The sequence below is a fragment of the Rhea americana genome, unplaced genomic scaffold, assembly GCF_003343005.1.
Source record: "Rhea americana isolate MKP2758 unplaced genomic scaffold, rheAme1 scaffold_408, whole genome shotgun sequence".
NCBI classification, from domain to species: domain Eukaryota; kingdom Metazoa; phylum Chordata; class Aves; order Rheiformes; family Rheidae; genus Rhea; species Rhea americana.
The window spans coordinates 124015-145057 of NW_028186544.1; the positions used below are offsets into that span (position 1 = coordinate 124015).

A 21043-nucleotide genomic window follows, 5' to 3' on the forward strand; every position below is an offset into this window, starting at 1 on the left:
CCCAAAAGAGCTCTTGCCAGCTCTGTCCGCTCAGGACTTCGAGCAGGGCTCTGCAGTCCCACGTTAGCTGGGTTGAACTGCTGTTGGGCTTGGTTTGCCTTGTGTCTAACCTGTCCCTTGCCCTGGTCTGCAGGCCCGTGCTGTCTGTTCGTGCTGTGGACTGCAGGTTTTGGCTCCGTGCAGCGCTCAGCATGCTATATTCTGCTGAAACCAGACTTTCCAAGGAATCACTCTGGAGCTTGAGGCCAGCCTGCAGGGTAAGGTAAGGCAAGACCAGTCCCTTTATAAATGCTGGGGGTGTGGGACGAGTGGTCTTTGCAGCTGCAGTACAGTCTTAGGCTATAACACACTTGCAAAGAAGCTGTGGTTGGGCTCTCCGGTAGAAAGATAGTGCTGCAACGTGGGGACCTTGGACTGCATGAGGGGACAGTGCTGTGACATGGTAAAAAATGCGAAGGGGATTTGCACCCTGCATAGTGCAACCCTAGTAAAGGAGCTGCTATTAAAACAGCAAATCAAAGCACTGGGAAGCGTTTGTCTTTAGGTGTGTTTTGCTGCCAGGGACTCTTTTTGCGAAGGGGGCAGTGTTACCCTGCTGTCACAAAGGTTTTCCATCCCATCGTGTCTGCCCTCGGTTGTACTCTGCTCTTTACTTTCCACCACACTGGTCACAGGGGTCCATTATAACCAGCTAAAGAGCTAAGCTTAGGAAGTGTAGAGATGGGGTCACTTTCATCAGCTGCTCTGCTTTTGTTACTAAAATAGATTTGCTTTGGCCTTAAGCCATCATGTTGTCCCAGGCATTGACTATTGCAAATGGATGGCAGGGAACATTTTCCATTAGCAAAGAGGAGAACATGCATCTCAGTGAGAAGACAGCTCCATAAAACAGAAATGCTGTGGCGACAGATAAATCCACCTCCTCTTCTCTTATTTYACTTTTAAAAGTGCCAAGGTTGCTGATTCCTGTTTTTCTAAGCATAAAGTATTGGGAGAGAGCTGCCAGAGGAATTCTTTATACCTATGAAAAGATGATGTGTTTTGGATAAGTGGATAAAATTTTACAAGAATTTCTTAGAGGAAATGCAGGGTGATCCACTAAGACACTTAGCAGGGGTAGAGTTTGCCCGAAAAACTGACAGGAAGTCTTACACAAAATCACTRGTTATGTGGTGAGTGCTGTTTGTGCCAGGTTTCAAGCACTCCTGACCTGAGCTGCAAYTCTGCCTCCCTCAGCTCATGAGCAAGCACTTGCTTGTGAAGTTGGGAGGGGATAAATCTGCCCCAGGTCTCCTTTTTGCACTGTGCCTGGGCCTCCAGGCAGGGAGTTTGGGAGAGGTCAGGGAACACCGAACAAGAAGGTTTTTTCCTCGTCTGTAAGAACACACTCAGCTGAAGGAYAGCTAAAGTTTTGCAGCTTTTTGAAGGCCCCAGGCTTCCGAGGGAAGCATGGAAAGAACTGGAAAAAAGCAGATTCATACAAGGCCTGATGTTGCAGCTTACGTGACATGGGTGTGGGATCTGCCGCTAGCATTGGCTGCGTGTTGCAGGAGTCCCTGAAGGACTTGCCATTGTCTAGATGCTCCAGGATGCATCCTGTTCTGCCAGGACCTACAGTGCCTCTGCTGTCATGGTCCACTACGCCTGTGTGTTATGGGCAGTCTCTCTGGGAAATGTATTCATCTATAGTTTTTCCAGGAGGCCATGACTTTCCTACCAGTAGCCTGAAGCTTCAACGTAATTCAAGGAAGGGCCTGTTTGGTAATAGTGCTTTGGTGTACATCCCTTGAGTGCTGTGCCTCTTCTCTGCTAGCTGACTTCCTGCTTGTGCAAGTCAGGTTTCAGGTGGGGGCTTTTCATAGCCAAATACTATGGACAAAAACTGGGGACAGCCTTGCTGTGGGAAGCTGAGTGTAGTGAGGACCAGCTTGAGATCTAGTCCCCAAKCTGAGTTCCCACAAGCTGCCATAACTATGTAGTCTGTCTGGCACCTGCATTTTACTYTCTAGTTTTAGTGAAGGCACTCTTCTGCAAACAAGCTATTAAAGCATCATTTGTACAAACACCATGATGCCCTGCAACTCCCAAATTCCTCCTGGCAGGTCTCCAACCTCATTTTTCTACCTTCCCATGCTCTGTTGTCAAAAATACAATAGTTTCTCCTAAGACTATGCCCCTGGCCCTGCTCCTGCATCCCCAAGTGGACAGGAGAGGTGCACGTGGTTGCGGGAGCTGCCACTTTATATGGAGACACACTGATACCTGTGTGGAAGCCAGCAATTTCTGGCTCTTCAACCTCAAAATGCAAGGCAAGGTTTGATTATTATTTTTTTTCTTCATTAGGACATCAACAGGAGCTGAGCACATGGTTGTCTGTGACTGCCCCTTCTTATTCTGTCCAAAGATCCTTGCAGAGGTGGTTRGTCAAGGGCTGTTTAGTGACCTGTGGATCTGTTCAGCTGGTAGTAATGTAGGGTTGTGGTTTCGAGCCTGGTAGTGACAGGGTTGGGTCACACAACCACGGTGGCATGGCTCYGCCCTGCTTACCTGCAGATACCTGACAATAGAGGTTAGAGACTATTTGAGCCCACTCTAAGGGGAAGTGTGGCTCAGAAGCCCTTGCTGTCTGTAGCTTGAAGGGCAGCACAGCTGTAATGGAAGGACTGTGGCATATCCAGGTTGTRTTTGGCCTGTTGAATATCATCTCCCAGTTTGTCAGGAAAAATTGCCCTTATTAAGGGCACATAATTATTCCTTGACATGACACTGAGAAACCAGCATGGTAGTGAAATCACAGCTTTGTTCTGCRGAAGTGCTTTGTTCTTCCTAGCTTGGCAGCTTCCTGCTACTACAGTTAAAAGCTTTCTCATGATAGTGGTAGATGGAAGTGGAATGTTGAAATAAGTCTGCTTTAGCTCTCTTTTTTTCTTTTAAATGCTAAGTCATCTTCAAGATTGTGTCTCAGATCTCTTTTCCCACGGGACCTATAGGAACAATAGGTTATACAGCCCTGCAGTGAGAGTCTGGTGATGGTGGTTTGTTCCTGTGACCTTGAGCATGCCTGCAATGCCTTTTCTCTTCCCTTCCAGCCCTCGCTATCATTTGTGACCTCTGTATTGGGATTTGCTAAGGAGCAACATGATGATTTAGGAYCTGCTGCTCTGCCTAGAGCTATCTGTGAAATCAAAACTGCATTTTATTTCTTTAAAGCTGGTTCTTTCTGAAAAGCAAGGAAACATGGGTCTGTGTTTCATCCTTTGAACTCAGAGCTGATTCTATGTATGTGATTTAGTGATTTGCTGATTGCATGCCAGTTACTTTATAGCAGAACTACAGGTACTAGAGAAACTTGGAAAATAATTCCTTTTTTTCAGACCATTTGGCATCAGRTAAATGCTACTGCTTCACTTCTTATGTTTGAAGTGATACTAAAAGCAGTCACTGTTAGTAATGAAGGCTGGGGTTGTTGTGGGATGAGCAAGGTGCTGGCCATGATGTTGGCAAGGAGAAACATTGACTGTGGTGTTAGATAAGTCTGTGGAGGAAACATTCCTGTCAACCACAAACAATTTTAGTTTGACCCTTCTGCTTAATCTGAACTTGAAGGTGAACTAGCAAAGTTAACAACATCGATCCGGGATGTGAATTATCAGTGCTGTGCGCTGCTCTGCAGAGAGCATGGCCACGAGCAGTTGGTCCCTTTCCCACTGTTTTTTCCTGCCTCCCCTTCACGCCCTTCCAAAGCAATTAGTCAAAGCGGGCACCCCAGCACAGCACCCCCGTGCTGTGAGTGCCGCTGACCTTGCTGGGGGCCAGGGGGAAGATGGCATATAGGCGCATGTAAAGAGCTGCCCCTGGTGTTTGACGGCCCTTCTCCCATCCGCTGTCGCATCTCCAGCACTGGTAAGTTCATTGTTTGCCTGGTATTGGCTTGAGGGTTTGGGGGTTTATATTTTAAAAGGAAAGCCTGTGTATTGATAAAGCACAGGTCTTGTCTGGCTACTGGAAAAATGAATTTGCTTGGCACTTATCCAATTCAAACTGTGTGTCAGGAAGCACATTTCTTGTAGGTAAGGATATTTTGGGTTAAACTCCAYGGTGATTATTCAGGGGAACTGATTACTCAAATTGATGTCTTAACAAGCAATGAAATATTAGTTGTTTGATCTAGCCTCAGTTTGCAGAGCAAAATAACTCGAAGCATTTTTCTACTAGTCCTAGAGAAGTCTTTAGATAAAACGCCGTATCATCTGGCAGATTATTTTTCTTTGGCCTGTTGGAGAATAAAGCACATAAAACCTGAATATAACCTGGAAACCTAGAATTGCCTTACCTAATACATAAAATTATTTTGGGGAGAATAAAAAGATGTTATATGCTCTCCCAACATCTTTCTTCCCTTAGCTACGGATTTTCTGCTGTTGAAAGTAACCAACCATTTTAATCTCTGTATTGTTCTGATCTTTTAATCCAGCTTGCTTTCTACTGACACAGCAGCATAAAATTATTTCTCTGCCTATTATATAATTATTCAGAAGATTACGTTGGAGCCAGATTTAACTGGACATTGCCTGCGAAGGATGAGGGGGCTTTGAATGGAGAGAAATGGTGCTAAAGGTGGAGTGTTTCTCATACTACTWCTTTGGATGCTGTCCATTTCAAAATGCAGTAGGGAAATGCAGTGAGCTGGTTAGTTTTGGCTGTATGAAAAACTTGCATTTGAGTATGCAATAGTGAGTAAGTTTGTCCCTCAGTTGGTATTGGTTAAAATGCCCCAGCATCTGGCTGGTAGCTGGAGAAGTGTGGCCCTCCAGTCCRGATGGGATTTCAGTAGAAATTGGAAGTGGATTAACGCTCTGCATGCCTGCGCATGGGGGCCAACAAAAGTGTTTTCTGTGTCTGGCTGCCCRAGATGGGCCATGGTCACTTGGTCCCCCTTACAGGTGGGGGACCCTATAGTAGGACCAGCTATTCCCATGCTCTTAGAGCAGAGCACCCTCCCTGCCTCTGGGAACCCATGTCCAATGTAGTCTTCCTGAAATATTTCCTAGAATAACTTCCATTGCCGTATAACATCAATTGCTTTTGGCCCACGTGCTGCTCCTGCACCTACCTCTCTGCAGTTCTGCACTGTTCTGGTCACTTTATCACTTTATTTCAGTCTTTGATAACACCACAGTGAGACGATCCAGTCTCAGGAAGGAACTGGAAAAATAGGCTGTGCATTGAAGTTGAAGAAACATCTGACTTCTCCTGTCCCAGTGTAGAGCTGCATGCTTGGGAAGAACAACGATGAAGAATTAACAGCAGTGCTGAGCACTGGATTTGGACATGGTGGTGATGCTTAGAAAGCCTTGAGGTGATTCTTTCTCACTGAAATCAAAGTTCAGCTGGTTGTTCAAGCCCTTAGATAATACTGTAGACTGGGACAGCTGCTTTGCAGAAGTAAATTCATTGAAATTCAGAGCCCCGTGCCAGAGGTATCTTCACTTGAGATCCTCCATTTGACTGAGTGAAAAATAAGCATATCACTGGCATGACAAGATGGCACAGTTGAGAGATTTTTCCAGGTGGAGACTTAAATTGCCAGAAAATTTACCTAGGCAAACTACGGACATAAATTTKGGGAAAAATAAGAGATTCTCTTGGGCTCCAAAAAGCTGAAATTCCTTTTTTTTTTCCCTCCCCACATTAAGCATTCTGACTCCAAATTAATGTGCTGGTATGAAAGAATTGTTTAACTTGAAAGAAAAAAAATCCAAGAAAATCAGAAGCAAAGTGAGCTCAARCACATTTCCTCTTTAATCACCTAAAAGAAAAGGGAGCAAACTCCAGCTCTTTGCTCCATCAGCTTCCAGACCTCAGGATACTCCTGGGGCTTGTGTTCCTATTAACCATTGGTGTGTGAGGCCACCAGGACCTGCAGTTAGCAACAGAAGGCCAAAAGCTGCTTGGTCTGTGGACTGTTGCTGGCTCAGATTTGGTATCTGCTCTTTGAACTGAATTTTRCAAGATATGAGTGAGGCAAGAGAGGCTTTTCTCCTAAAAACCTACTGAACTGCTCTGCCTTAGGAAATGCTGCATGCTGAGCCCGCTGAGAGTGAGCCCGCAACCACTCTCTGGTTTTTAGGTTCCCAGCTTCTGCATGTTTGGAAAGTATCAACTGGGGAAACTTTGGAATATCCTCCAAGCCTGCCATGGCCRTATAGTAAGAACGTATGAAACCTGYCCACRATCCCTCCACTGTTCCATATGTGCAGTGCTTCTTGGTTCTTCTCCCAAGAAAACTATTTCATGGCCCCTCTGCCTGTAAAACAGAAGATTTATTGGCTCTAGGAGCATTTTTTTTGGTGTAACCGTTGTGTGTTACCCAGGATGGGGACAGAGAATGAGATCAGTTTGAGAAAGGTCTGGAGAAATGCAGGGGGAGGTGARTGGGGTTTTTCCTATTTTTTTTCTTTGCAAAGGAGCTGTCGTAACATTTATGCTCCTTGTCCCCTTCCTACTGGGCTCGGTGGGTGGAATGTGCCACTTGAGTGCTGGGGTTTACAGTGACGGCTGAGCCTTTCACTGATTACGATCTCCTCCCAGGATAAGTATTTTAATATGCCCCATCTCCAGCAGTTAAATGTGCGTTACTGTAGAAAATATTCCTCCCAGAGACCCCTTTCCCTGGAGCTCGTGGGCAGACAGCATTATCCTGATATCCTGCCAAAGTGGCTTCAAATTTCTCCATATAAACAGGCAGAATCCCACTGCTTGTCTCATACTGGAGCTCCTTTCTCTTTCATGTTGAAAGCACTGGCTGGTTTGTCCTCATTGCCTTGAGGCAACTTGATTTGCTCAGTGGCCTTTAAAAAAAGAAAAAAAAAATCCACTGAAATGACAAACATCAGTGGTGGGAGCATCCCCCTTTCCAGCAGACCAAGGGATTTGGGAGAAAATAGGTCACATGCTCTTCATCCTGTGCCACGTGGTTGCCATTCCAGGGCCAATGAGGTTTTGAGCCTTCTGTGCTTTACAGCAAAAGATCACTGGGATTTTTTTTTCCCCGTTGCATTTTTCGTCTTTTCTAAACGTGAAGAGTGGCCATCTGTCCAAAACCCCATCACACGGAATCACTGCTAACACGGCTCTTTGGGGAAGGTAAGAAGATTTAAAAGATTGTATTKGTGGAAGACCACCTGCTGCATGTAACTTTTCGTACAGATGAAAAATAGTGAGGAAGCGTGAAGTCAGAGCTTGGACTTAGTAAGAGTTAAAAGAGCTTTGAACACTTAAGAGCCTTCTGAAGTGAATCTCTTGAGTTGAGAAAAATTTAAGTCTATGTTAATGGAAGTGGAATTATGGGAAAAATAATCAAATGCCTTAGTGTAGTTAATGGCTACTCTTCGAGTCTCTSCCATAAAATACTTAGATTTGAAAAATTGTCATTACTTGTTGCAGTGTGCGCTTTATTTTCATGAAATTTAGTTTTGTCTTATAATTAACGGCTAATGCTGAAGAGAATATCATTGAGTGAGTAGTGAAGCTTTTGTTTCCGTATTAAACTAGGAGAGTTTAAATATTCTACTTACATATAACTTCTGGTGTATGCTTTGGATATTGTAAATAGCACAATCGGGATGAAAGGAATTGCAGCTAAAATAGATTTTAATCATTTCTTTTTGTGGCTATTTAGCAAAACCCCAAACCAAGATGTTTTTAGGATACAAGTATATCAAACCTATTTAGCTTTTACCTTTGGATTCTGTTTCCTTTTTTCCTYCCTTTTCATGCACTGAGGAAATGGACGGAAATTAGATTTTTGGAAAGAGGAGTATCTTTTGAGGCTCACTTTTTCTTCTCTGTTTGCTAGTTTTTGATAAGTTTTTTTTTTTTTTCCATAGCTAATTTTTTTCTGATACTATGTTTCTATTACATTTTCTTTCTCTAAATCATTCTTAKGTACATATGAAAACAAAATATGAGCTTCAAATGTTTTGAAGGGCTTAAGTGTTGTTGAAATCAACACCAAAATATCAACATCTTATTGTAAAGGAAAAATACTCTGACATTTTTCTTGAAATTTGAATTTTCTTGGCTAATGTAACTTCGAGCAATACTAGAAAATTTTACTGTATTATTCAAAAGTCATGTYTAGCTTAAAAATAAGTCAGGTGCATTGGATCAAGGGCATTGTGTTTAAGTTTCCATAAAATGAMTGATCTTTGTTTTGACAGATGCAGAGACAGATGCTAGCCTGTATTTTGATACAGAAATCAAACTCTGRAAAAGCAATTTTGCGTAATATCTGGGATTTCATTTTTAATATAGAATTCCCAACCAGTTCAGTAATATTTGTGAAGTTCTCAATCACAGACTCTTCTCTTATGGAATAATTTATACGAAGATTTTTAGTATTTGCAGATATAAAGGGGAATTTTAAAATTCTTTCTTCCTAAAAAAATAATCTTTGGAARTGTTCTTAGTCTAGCTAAATTAAAAGGGTATTCTTTCTGAACAAAATAGATTGTTTCAGGGGAGGACGAAAAGAAAAGACTTGATCAACATCAAAGGAAAGATCTTAAAACAATTTAAACATTATTTTAATGGTTGTATTGCAATTGATGTAAGTTGTCTTCAAAATGCTTTGAAGAAGCTGTGGGATTTTAATGCAAATAATTGGAAAATATGAATGCTGTCATGTTCTGCATTAGTTTGTGTGGAAGGGATCTAGCAAGCTATCTTTTGTAGGGTACGATGATTTTTTGATGGAAGTAAAGGATTCCTGTGCTGCCTAAAGAGATGGCATTTATCACATTGTAGAAAGTTCCTTTAGATAACTTACAAATGATGCTTTCATTCCTCACATTTCTGTGGTCCTTATTTGTCTCTACATAAAGATGTGGAACTGCTTTTCTAAAGCAAGCAGATAATTATTTTCATCAAGTATGACATCCACCTGAGAAATAAAATTTCCCACAATTAGAGGAAGTAGTTTGTTCTGCGGTAGGAGAAAAAATATGGCCCCTTGCACCTCTTATAGCCTGATCTTGAGCCCACAGAGGGCTGCTTGGAGAGGCTGAGATCGTGGCAGCACATTTGCGGTCAGAAGAGTTTCTGTGGTTCTCATTGCAGCACTAGCTCATTCTGTACGGCACAGGGACGAACAGATTGGAATACTGTTAGAAATTAAGCATTTATAGTCCTGGGTGTGCTTTTTCCCTTGCTTTTGCAGAGCATTATGCTCCAGGGGGTAAGGGTGGTCCCCACGATTGGGTGAGGGGATGATGAAGGGGCTTATGACTGTGCAGCCCTAGGTCTGCCATTGTGGTGGCTGTGTCTCGCTGTCTGGGTCCCTGGCAAGCAAAACAAAGGATGCTTTCTCAGCACTGCAGTTGTGGCTGAAGCCCGGGGACATGTTGCGTTGCCTGACTGGGGTGGTTGCACAGGGTTGCGTGTCTGGCGTAATGCCTCCTTCCTTGAAACAGAAGGGTGGGTGACAGCAGTGGACTGTAGCCTGTCCAGATTGAATTTACCAGGCCTCCATGGGCACCTTTTGACTAGCGGAAATTGAAAGCAAATTTAAACAGGGTTTTCCCTGGGGGTCAGAGCTGTCTTTATCCCTGTAGCATTACAGTGAAAGGCAGAAAGAAGTTTGCATTCATTGCGGTGCTGCAATTTTGTTTGTGTGTTCATATGTGTGTGTGTATATGTACATATATATGTATATGCATATGCATGTTTGTTACTCAGGCTTTACTTAGAGTTGGTAATGTGCAGTGAATGCCAATGCAGGGCATCCTACTAAAATCAGACCTGGTCAAGCCCTTGAATGTACTTTCTACCAGAGCTGCTGTTTGGGTACAACTCAGCGTAGGGCAGAGGTAGCTCAGTGTGGGTTGCTCAGCCTGTCCTGTTTTTTGGCAGGCACTTTCAGGGAGGTGGGAAGGCATAGCTGCATCTTGACCCTCTTCAGCGTGCTGCAGGAAGGTAGGAGGAACAGCCCAGGTCTGGACTGGCAAATTACAGAGCATCCTTCCCCTGACTGCCTGCCAGCTTCGGACAGTGAGTCCTAGACCCATGTTGCTGGGACTATTGCAGTGGCAGTCTCCTTGCAGCCAGGGGCAGGGAGGAACAATGTGGGAATGGCCACACTCAGAGTTGTGGATGGGAATAGCCCCTTCCCTGATAGCCAACAGYCTGGATTCCTGGTGATTCCTGGTGAATCCTGGGCTAGCAGATTTTTACAAGCAGACTAATTTACTCATTGGTGTATTTTGCTCACTGTTTAGACCTGAGGTTATAGAGGACCTACTACAGGGAGAAGTAGAGAGGAAAACACAACTCTCCCCTTGATTTTAATCGAGGTTGAGATTTAGCTGAAGTGAAAATAGATAGGGAGTGACAGTTTTGGAGCCTGCTGTCAGGGTCTGAACATAGCACGGCCGGCGATCCACCCTCAGCCGTGGAGAGCTGCATAATGACTTCCCCCGTACCTTGTCCTTCCCAGCCGAATTCAGGCGTGATGGTGGCCCGAAGACCCACTACTGCCTTGCTGGCATCAGGCTGCCCACTGAGCTAACCTTTCCGTGGGGTGACTACCAAGCAGAGTGGAGAGGGTGGTATGGCCTGGCTCCACCTCCTGCATTGCAGAAATTGTGGCCCGAGGGCTGCCTGCACAGCCCRGCCACCAGTCAGCTTTGTTTCATGTGCCATCCTTGTTCCTCACAGTGCTTTCAGCTGGAGGAGTGGGAAGGGGGTCACACTACTGGGGTATAGCGTTAGGTGAACTGTATGCATGTCATGCTCTTTGAGCCTGTCTTCATCTTGCTTAATTTTCCAGCTTTCTATGCATAGATGCTTAAAAGAGGAAAGCCTGTTAAGTGCTGTTTTGCTGTTTCCTGACAATTTGAGCTCCCTGAAGTTGCTCTATCTTAACTGAGCAGTGCCAGGATGCTTCTCTAAAGATTGGGAGAGACCCATGCCTCAAGGGTCTCCCTCCCCAKGCTTCTTATGAGATGCCCTCTCCCAAAGAGCATCTCCCAGGAGCCCTGCTTGGCAGCTACTCATCCAGCCTACAGACCAAGGAGTTTCTGATTGTAGGTGGAAAAGGTGGGCTTGGGTTTGCAGAGACCGTGCACAAATGGGAGGAATGAAGGTAGAGCACATGTTTGGATCTTGACCTGAACCCACAGGCACTGGAAGATGGGGTTTGTAGCACAAGACTGGAGCGAGCAGGGTAGGGCAGCTTGCCTTGCCACCCTGTCAGTCTTGTTTTGTCCCCATTATTTTTGCCAAGCGCAGAGTTGTCAGGCAGAATAATGGCTTCCACACTGCATCCAGTCCATCTCTTCTACACACAGCCCATGGTCAGGAAAATGAGGATGCCCACCCATTTCCTTCACCTCCAGCTTCTGCTGTCCCTGGAAGAGAAAGCATCTGAGTCCAACCTTGAGGTGAGGAAAAATCCCTGCCCCAAATCCCTGCCCTTTCATGCACAGCTGCTAATTTTTTAAAAAGCATGCAATTGGAAATTGGCCGAATCATATATGTTTTATAGAGACTGGAGAATGATCAGAAGAATCCTTGAGTACATCTAAGGAGACCAGGCGGTAACAGAAGAAAATCCTTCCTCTGCTATCAAGGAGACACTGTGCCAGGGCATTGAGTCTGGCCCAGTATGGCTACTACCAAGGCCAAATCTGTCAGGCTGCTGCTTAAATCAGTCCTATTGTCTGTAAGAAGGCCATAGGCACCTTGCAGCAGCCCATATCATACGTTAGAGTGGCTTGTGGAAGCAGAGAGGCCAAGGGGTTGCTGTGGCATCAAGACAGCCTGCCTGACCATCAACAATGAATAACTGCATGGCCTGCCTGCTTCGTCGTAATGGCCAGGGCAGCTAGACTGTGCCCCGATTCTGTCATCAGCCATGTCCTGGCAGACTGAGGCATGGGGAGCTTAGTGTCAGCAGGGATGTCTGTGTTAAGTCCCCTGTATGGAGCATCTCCAAGTCACAAAGCAACTTCAAACCACTATAACTGAGAAGAAGCATGTCCTAATTTTCTTTAAAGAAATTTTCTTCCTTCCCTTCCCCCTAAAATTGTTTTTTCTCTTCAGCCTTTCTCTCCTCTCATCCCTGAAAACTGTAGGTGAGATGCTCCTGGAGGAGGATGGATGGATCCAATTCTCAGCCCATGTCCCTGATCTCAGGGACATGGGTGTTTTCCTAGCTGAGTTTGTGGGTCTTGCCAATAACGGGTTAAAATCTCATGGGTGATTTAGAGAGCAGTGAACTAGATTTTTTTTTTTCTCCTCCTACTTGGGGAATGTCCGTTCAGCTGATAATCATGGGAAACCTAATTTTACTGAGTGAAGGATAGAAAATAATCTCATATCTCTGTTTTCAGTCCTTCCCCAGCCTGTCAAATGGAGCCTTGCTCTTCCTGTGACTCTCCCTGCTGGTCTTGACCTGGTCCCTCCTTTCCCCATCTTCCCTTCTCTGTATCTGTCTCTCTTGGACAGACCACTCTAGGGCAGCCCACCCTCTGCAGGGCTCTTTCCGATTTCCAAGGATTAGAGAGAAAAAAATGAGATGGGATGAGATGAAGCAGTAAAGATTGCTTTGCTCTCAGGATGAGAGGATTTGTGGGCTGCCCCCAGATCAGTAGATTGAAAACTGAGGGAGATTATTGGGATGATACTGCCTGTGGAATTAAAAGCAGGACTGTCAATAGGCTCTGGTGGAGGTGCCTAAGGGGGATCCCAGATGGGGAGATTGTGGAATGCCTGTTTTGTGTGCAACTAAAAGCTATGGGAAAATAGTCCTGGCTACCTCTATCTGTTTCAAAGGTGAATGATGGTGGGGGGGAGGGAGAGTGGTTCATATTGGAAGCGGAATGCAAAGACCTTTCATTTTGGGGAATCCATGAAGCATAGTTTTTTTTGTTTGTTTGTTTTGTTTTTTCAAATGGACCTTCAGCTTGGCAGGATAGGTTGCAACAAGAAATGTAGCTCTGGGAATAAGGACTGCCTTTACCCTTCCCTGCTACTCAGTCAAGCCCTTACTCAGTTCTTCATTTCCTTTGTCTTCCTGTAGCATCTGTAGTGTGAGAGGCTTGAAGCACATGGTGCAGCAAGCTGAAAATGTCTGAGTGGCTGAATACCTCCTTCCTTCAGGGAGAGGCCTATGGCTGCCTACCTTCTCCAAGTGAAGCTCCAGCATGCCTGCATTAGGCTGAGGAGTAGTGCCTCTTGTTGCAGTGTGCCAAGGAGAGTGAAGACTGCAAAAGCAAGGCCACTCACAACAGCTACTGTCTGGCCCCACGCCATGCTCTAAGCAGGCAGACACAGGAGCATCAGCTATCTCCAAGGCTGCTCTRTCAGGAGATCTGAAGTGACATCTTCCACTTTGGAAGCATGAACTCAATTCTCCAGGATGCCCGGAATGGTGTGCAGCCTGGCAGGTGGAGGTAGGGAGGGGAGAGGAGGAGGAGGGGAAGAGGCCATGTCTGAGGGTCAAGGATGGGCGGTTATAGTCAAGGACATGGTAGGCTGTGGCACRGGAATGGGATGAACATGCCTGTTGCTCTCTGAAGCCCTTTTGGGGGCTTTCTGTCTGGGGTAGGTCTTTCTCCTGAGACCTACCCCAGTCCTGAGACCTCTCCTGAGTCTTTCTCAGAGGTGCTCTCTTCTAAGCTGTGCTGATGTTTAATAGGATACCAGGAGTGTATTTGGAGATGTCTTTGTAGAAAATGTGATTTCTCATTTCCAGGCTGCTGGAGGTCAAATAGCTTGTCCTCTGAGGTCTTCCTTTCTCCATGTGGCTCAGCAGTGGCCTTTGCCACTTTGTGAACAGCTGTCACAGACCTGTGACTGTGCGGTTCCTGTTTTGGGTGTCTTGGCATTCCCCTGAAAAATTACATGTAAAAGACTGCAGATAGGGAACTGCAGATGATGGCAATTTGACAGTCCTTGTTTCTCTCTCTAAGGGACAATCCAGCATATAACTAATGTTGGCTGCCCTAGCATCCTTTGGTTTGAGTGAGAAGCAGGTGCTTCAGAGCTGGTGTATATTCCTGGCAGAGTGRCTCCCTGTGGTGTCTGTGCCTGACAGTGCTTTCAGGCAGTAGGATCACAGTGAACATGTATGTTGAACCAAAGTGAAGTGTCTGAATTGTGTTGCTGAGAATATATGTTTTTTATTAGCTTCACACTGAATATATTCATTAAATTTAGAGTTTTAGGCAGGTTTCTGCTTGGTGGTGCATAGGCATGAGGCAATTCTTTCTCCTCAGCAGTAAATATTTATTGTATCACTTCATTGCTCAGGGCAATGACAGATCTCTATAGCATGTGTGTGACCTGAGGACTGCCATTGCAGGCCTTCCAGTATGGGTAATGTGGACCAAATCCAAGTGGAGGGGATGAACATGACTTGACAGTGGGGTTGGCAGCCTGTGAGGGGATACAACTGATAAAGGAGCACTTCCAGAAATGAGCTATGGCTTTTTGCAAGAAACAACCTTAAGATGCAGCAGTACGCACTTCCTCTGAGTCAAAAGCCAGGAATTGCACCTCTGCAAGATGCTGCTGGGCAGTTTGTTTGTGGTGTCTCTTAGTGTGAGATAGCATTTCTCGGCTCCAGTTCCTTACTCTCTGAGTGGAGAAAGAAGGCTAAATCTGATGTATACCCTGAATCATGACTGATTGTAGGCATAGCCTAATGTCAAGGCTACGCATGTCAGTGTCCTTCAGAGGAGCTTTGTTTGCAAAAAAAAAAAAAAATAACCATTTGTAAGATTTAAACAAATATGACTGAAGCATAACATTTTCACTGACAGTATATGAGTGTCCTTTCTGTTAGCAAGCTGTTTTCGAGCATCTGAGTAGCTGCAATTTAAGCCCCTGATTCAAGACCATTGCCCAAAACCTTAATTTCTCCACGCTTTTCCTCATAGGTTTTGTTTCCTGGCCCTTGGGAAGGTGGGTTGTKCTCCTCTGGTTTGTCATTTTTAGTCTGTATCTTGCATGAAGAAAGACCTCTTCATTTTTGTTTTTATTTTGTAGATTCTGAACTTTCATGTTGAGTTGGTGTAAYCTTCTCAGCCCTTTTGAGGTGAATGGGGAACTCTTGTTCCATTTCTGTGCACTTAATTACATGCAGCCAAGCTCAGATTTCTTCATTGTTGAGCTGCATCTCATTTTCCCCCCTTTTGTCAAGCATCTTGGTGGTCTTACTCTGGCTTCCCTCTCTTGGCTTTTGAGATGACAGATTAACACGCGTATCACTAGTAAATGTCCTTTACAGTGCCGATTTTCAGGCCACCTTTCCATAGTTCCATCTTCACCAGGCTTCTCTAGCTCATTTAGGACAATGTCACATTGGACTGTGTTAATGGTCTCATTACTATACTACCAACTAGGGCCTTTCTTCTTTCTGCAAGGACTCATCCAGAAGGACATGTTTGTTACTGTTTCTTGCTGAAATGTCAGATGACTACCCTGACTCCATCTGTTTTTCCRTTTTCCAGTAGCTCAGCCCAGCTGCTTTCCTGGCATAGTTGGTAGTGTTTCTCCAGATCCTTYGACATATTAAAGGGTGCAAGCATGGAGCACGGCATTGAACCAGGTTAATCCAAGACTCAGCAGTGTAAAGTGATGCCACTGAGCTAATTAAAGCTTTGGTAGGGTTTCTGTTACTCAGATACTGCTGCAGAGTCTGCCCTGCTGCACAGTACTATGCCCTGTAGCAGGATTCAAGCCTGACTGCACAATGCAGTGCTTGCAGGTCTGCCTACTTGAGATGTCCAGGGTACATACAGTGAGTGGAGACCAAGCAAATATTTGGTCCTAGCTGACTGTCTGTCAGCAGCTCTTCTTTCCAGTGCTCAGATAGGGCTGTTGCCRTACAGCCTCTACAGCAAGTTGGTTCAGGAATAGAGGGACAGGCATATTATTTCAGGAAAATCTTTAATGGATTGGTTTTATGTATTGGTTTTATCTACTGGCAAAGCAAAAAAAACTGTGATCAAGGAGATGGAGCTGTTTTCCTTGTCCTAGGAAATGTTATTTCTCAAGGCATGGGCTCTTGAGTCTACCTGGCACTTGCTAAAAGCTAAGACATCTCAAGATCTGAGGATGCTCTTGATCMTTGAGCAATAATACTTTCAACAGAGTAGTGCAGACAGCATTGGCTCTCACTTTGGTTGACTAAACATATAATGAATTGAAATCTCTGAGGTACTTAAGCAGTTTAACATTCACTGTAAGTGTTATTTATATTGGCAAATTGTTCCAAAATTAAATAACAGGGTGAATTGGAAGTGACTGAATTGAACTCCATTGCCCACCCTCTTACTCCAACCCCAAATAGACAACCTTCTAAAAATGATTTTAATTCACTACAAAATGGAACAACTTAAATTCAATGAAGATCCATTATTATTCCAAGCAGGGTTATCTAAGCTTGGTGAGATGCTGCTTTAACAAGTTTAACTCACTGATTTTGCTCATAGTCCCACTGTGGTTGAGCACTGAAACCAGCTCAGATAGGGAAAATTTTCTAGGATGCACAAGGGCATGTAATTACTTGGTCACACTAAACTTATTTTTGCTCACTATTATTTCTAACCTATTTGCAACCCAGCAGTGGTTTATGTGAATGAATGGAAATTCTGTATTCTATAGATATGTCCAGATAKATTTAGGTATTTGAGATATTTTGCCTAAACCTCTGAGTTTGTCTTCTGATGCATCGGGGGAAAAAGCAGGTACTATAATTATGCTGGCTTGTCATATCAAATGAAGTTACTAGTCTCTCCTCGTTGTGTGCAAGACCTCTTCATCCTGCAGTGATCAGTAAGAAAAATTGCAGTTTCTATCACTAACCTTTACATGAAAGATCACTAAAATGACATAGCTGTTGCAACAAAAACAGTTCTTTTTAGAAGGGACTTGCATTAGAAATCAGAGATATTAATACCATCTGACAAGAGGGGCCTAATTCTGATTTCACTTGTTGTGAAAGCCTTCAAATCAGTAGAACATAGGCAATACCCTGCAATTGAGTTATGTGCTATATTAAAGCCAGGGCAATGCTGTTCTTCCAACATTTTCTGTGCTGTSTTCTAGACTAGACCATGATATCACCACCCATATTCCCAGCATATCTGATGGAAGTTTCCTATCTTAGACAAACATGCATCAATTGTGCCTGGGTTTCACCTCTGATGGAGACTGCTGCTGGTTTTCATTAGCTTTTGAGATGCAGTGGGTTGTGATGAATAGCATGGCTCTCAATGGCTTTGTGGAAACTCATACTGGATGTTCYCCTACCTGGGGTGTCCGGTGGCTGAATCCAGGGGTCTGTGTTGCTCTTCAGTGCAGAGACTTGCTACCTTCATGAGTCAGGTCTGTTGGAGGTATATGATGCTATGTTTCTGTTCGTTTGGTTTGTTGATCAGGCCAGAAATCACTCTGAAATACATGAAATCTTGAGCAAGAATCGGTACAATGTTCAGTCACCTAATGATTTTAAAATTACTATGGAATGTTTCCAGTTTGTACAGAATTTTTCTTCTTCCTCTTTCTCTAGAAAAGAAAAGAGGAGCTGAGCTCTGTTTCAAAAGTTAACTCAACAATCCAGCTGAAAGCATGTGTATTTACAGTGGGTTCAGCAGAAGTGAAGCAATCTGCTATGGCCTACGACCACAGCAAGGTGCATAGCTTGTTGCTAGCCAAAAACAAATTCAAGTGAAGGCGGATTGTTTAAACCAGCTTATGGATGTGCCGTATAAAAGAGGAAAATTGAGTGACCARCAGGGAATTTCCCAAAGGGAAGAGTAGATTTAGCACAGCTTTATTCTGAGTTCGGAGCAGAGACGTGCATTTGGTTTGGTTTGGATGTAGCTGAGCCCATGGTGGTTTGAGAGGGCTGGATCCATGGGCCATCATTCAGAGGTATCTGTATCAGCTAATATCAATATCTAGGTAATAATATCTAGAGCAAATCTCTCTGTGCAAGGTCATCCAGTGTAAAACCAACCAAACAAAAAACTGCTGTCGAGGGCAAGGGTAGAGAAGCATGGGAAGGATCAACAGAGCTAGTGAGAAAAAAGCATCCTGACTTAAGCAGCATTAGAAAATGGTTATTTATAAAACAGGAGACAAGCATTCCCAAGAGCTGCAGCTAGGAAAGTGATTGGTAAGAGAAGCAGAATTAAGCAACATGAGGAAAGGAGGTAGCAACCAAGAGAGTGGGGGAGGCACTGATAGAAGTCAGAAGGACTGATGGCAATCATGGTCCTGGCTCTGAATCTGCAGGCCAAGGAGCTGGCAAAACAGAGAGGGTAAGGAAGGAAGCAGAGGGAGGCTCTCAGCAGGCATTTTGCCTGGCTCTGGCCCAGAGGAAGTCATATCTGGAAACCTGTGATAGAAATTGGAGTAATTAGTTTTTGATCAATGAGTGCAGAGGTGAGTGGGACTGAAAGAACTCTGTGGTGTACACAAGCAAGGAGGGGGAGGCAGATTATAATTGCTCATCAGCAGCCAACGACTGACATCCTGGGCCATGAGTGGTGACACATTGCCTGGAGGAGAGCAGGAAGATGCGAGCAGGTGACCAAGAATGGAGCCTCAGGAGATGCTTGCTGTGAGAGCAAGAGCAGGAAGATTTGTCTCCTGTGACACTTTTAAAAATCAGGCAGATGAGGAACAGGAATACCATTGACATACTGAGGTAATGTGGAGATGTGCTGTTGGCAGCAGGGTTTTCTTCTTGGGTAAGAGGTTTCTAAAACAGTTCCATTGGAACTGGAGACCAAGTAGAGGAAATGTGAACCAAAATGGTTGTGCTTTGCCAAAATGAGCAGCTGCTGGAAATGCAGTTTTATTGTGAAATAGTGTTTGGCATCATTCATGTAGATTTTGCTAGTGCTCTCTCCTTATAGCGTCAGACCTTCTGACAACTTAATTCTGTTGATGGCTGATGCATTTCAACATGGAGTCTGTGTCTGAGGGAATATTAGACTTTTTTTTTTCTGCTATAGCAGTTTATCTTCTTGCTCCTTCCATCTCCAACCTGATCTGGCCAGACTGTATTGACGTCATAATCCTGAATTTCTTGCATTGCACTGCTTTCCAGCTGCTAAAACACAATGTTGAAAATCACCAGATTAGGTCTTAATGGCAGGATCAAGCTGCGGGGAGGTGAGTGGGGAGAAAGCTCCTACTTAAGTGAGCAGGCAWCTCTTCTCAGGAGAGCAAACTAGAAAGTGTAAAATAGAGGAATTTCCCTTTTGTATACTTTTTTTTGTGCATTCAGCACAGGACTTTCAGTCTCTAAAGAGTAGAAAACGTTGAACTGAATTTTGTGCAGGGAGTGTTGAGAAGTCAGAGGTGTTTAAACATTTCCTTCCTCACAGGAAAAAAAAAAAAAAAAAGCATTCTTGAGTTATAGACATTCTGGCCAAGATATTAATCCCCAGCAGGAAACTAAACCAGCCACATTAGAAATATGGGCCTTGCTGCGACATATCATGGTGTGCTGAAGGACACTGAAGTTTTGCAGTTGTCTTTAATGCCTGGATTTCTGATGGCAGGACTCCTGAAGCACCAAGGAGTTCATGAAGCATGTTGGATGTTTTTAATATGGTAATAGTGCCTTTAAGCAACTGGCAAGATGATCCTAGGCCAGATTCCAGGAGACAGGCTGCACAGCCTCCCCATAGAGGAGGGAAATTAGATAAAGCCCAGGAGCTTTGCATGTAAAAATATTTGCAAAAGTGCTAACCATAGCTTCTGCTTAATGCAAGGGTAGTGAACATGATTTCTTTTTATACTTTCAGTTCAGGGAAGTCTCACGATTATATTTGCTGGTTTGTCTTTGCCCAGTGCTGATGCCTGATGCAAGTTCTTACAAACCTCTGAGGCTTAAAAAAAAACCCTGGAAATTATATACGCTGATTGTAAAGCCTTTAGTATCTAGCAGGGTCTCAGGCTTTCATGGTTTCCTCAGCACCAGATCAACAGAGTCCACAGACCAAAGCACTTGGACTGTATGGATCTACCAGAGTCCTTGGTAGAAGGGGCTAGGGGTGTTGTGCTTTAAGTGCAATCTCTAGGTTGACAAAACTTGTCAGTGATTTCTTTCTTTGCTCTTTTTTTTTTTTTTTTCTTTTTTTTTTTTTTTTAAAAAAAAGCAAGTAATGGGTGATGTGGGCTACAAAGACATTCTTCCTTGAGTTTGATTTGGCAGTGCCTGTAAATTTCCATTCAAACTTTTCAGAGATGGGAGTGAGTTGTGCCTGTGGAATGTTTTTGCAACAAGTTGTCCTCTCTGTTTATTTTCAGACAGCTTGAACAAAACATTTTCATCCTCCCAAATAAATATCTAGTTAAATCCATAAATTTTGGGCTCCGTAATACTGATGAGAGCATTCCATGATGAAATTTGCAACAGAAAATCTACCACGTGTCCAGCTTCTGGCATGACTGTATCTCCCAGATGCAACAGGGTGACCTAGTGAAGATAACCCAAGCATATTTTCTGCCTTTGTTGTGTTTTTTCTTACTCTGCTTTGAAGAAGGGTTTGAGAACGAATTTGAAAAACACTGTCAGCTTAGGACAGGGGTAATTTTACTTTACTATGGCCTTCACAGATCTCTGGAGAAGAAATCAAAAACACCTCCTTGCCACAAAGAGAAAATATAAGAAGGAAATCACCCACTAAACACCTGTGCCAACCCATGGCATGAAGAGAGGAGTTTGTGCTGGGAAGTACATGCCCTTGCTCAATCAGTTAACCCAGCCCTGAAAGGATGAGAAGGGAGACTCCTGCTCYGAATTTAGAGTCTTTAGGAAGTAGCAATGTTGGCACCAAAGCAAAGGGAACAGTTTTGTGATGGACCTTATTCATGGGAGGAGAGCCTGAGCTAGCTCTTCTAAAATGCATGCCAATGTTTCTGTGTCCCAGGAGAGGAGACAGTTATCACTGGGGAGCTGATCCCAGATGTGCCCACTGGTATTTGTAGCAGATGCCTTGGGTCTCCACTGAACATT

General features: G+C 44.1%; 1 protein-coding gene across 3 annotated transcripts in view; it reads left to right on the forward strand.

Moving 5' to 3' along the window:
* The window catches only part of PCBP3 (poly(rC) binding protein 3), a 93693-nt gene that overhangs the window by 28138 nt on the left and 44512 nt on the right, over positions 1-21043 (forward strand). For all 3 annotated transcript variants that reach the window (XM_085314569.1, XM_085314567.1, XM_085314568.1), the window contains exon 3: positions 134-257. In XM_085314569.1, coding sequence (XP_085170695.1) covers positions 134-257 — 124 coding nt within the window. The remainder of the gene's footprint in view (positions 1-133; positions 258-21043) is intronic.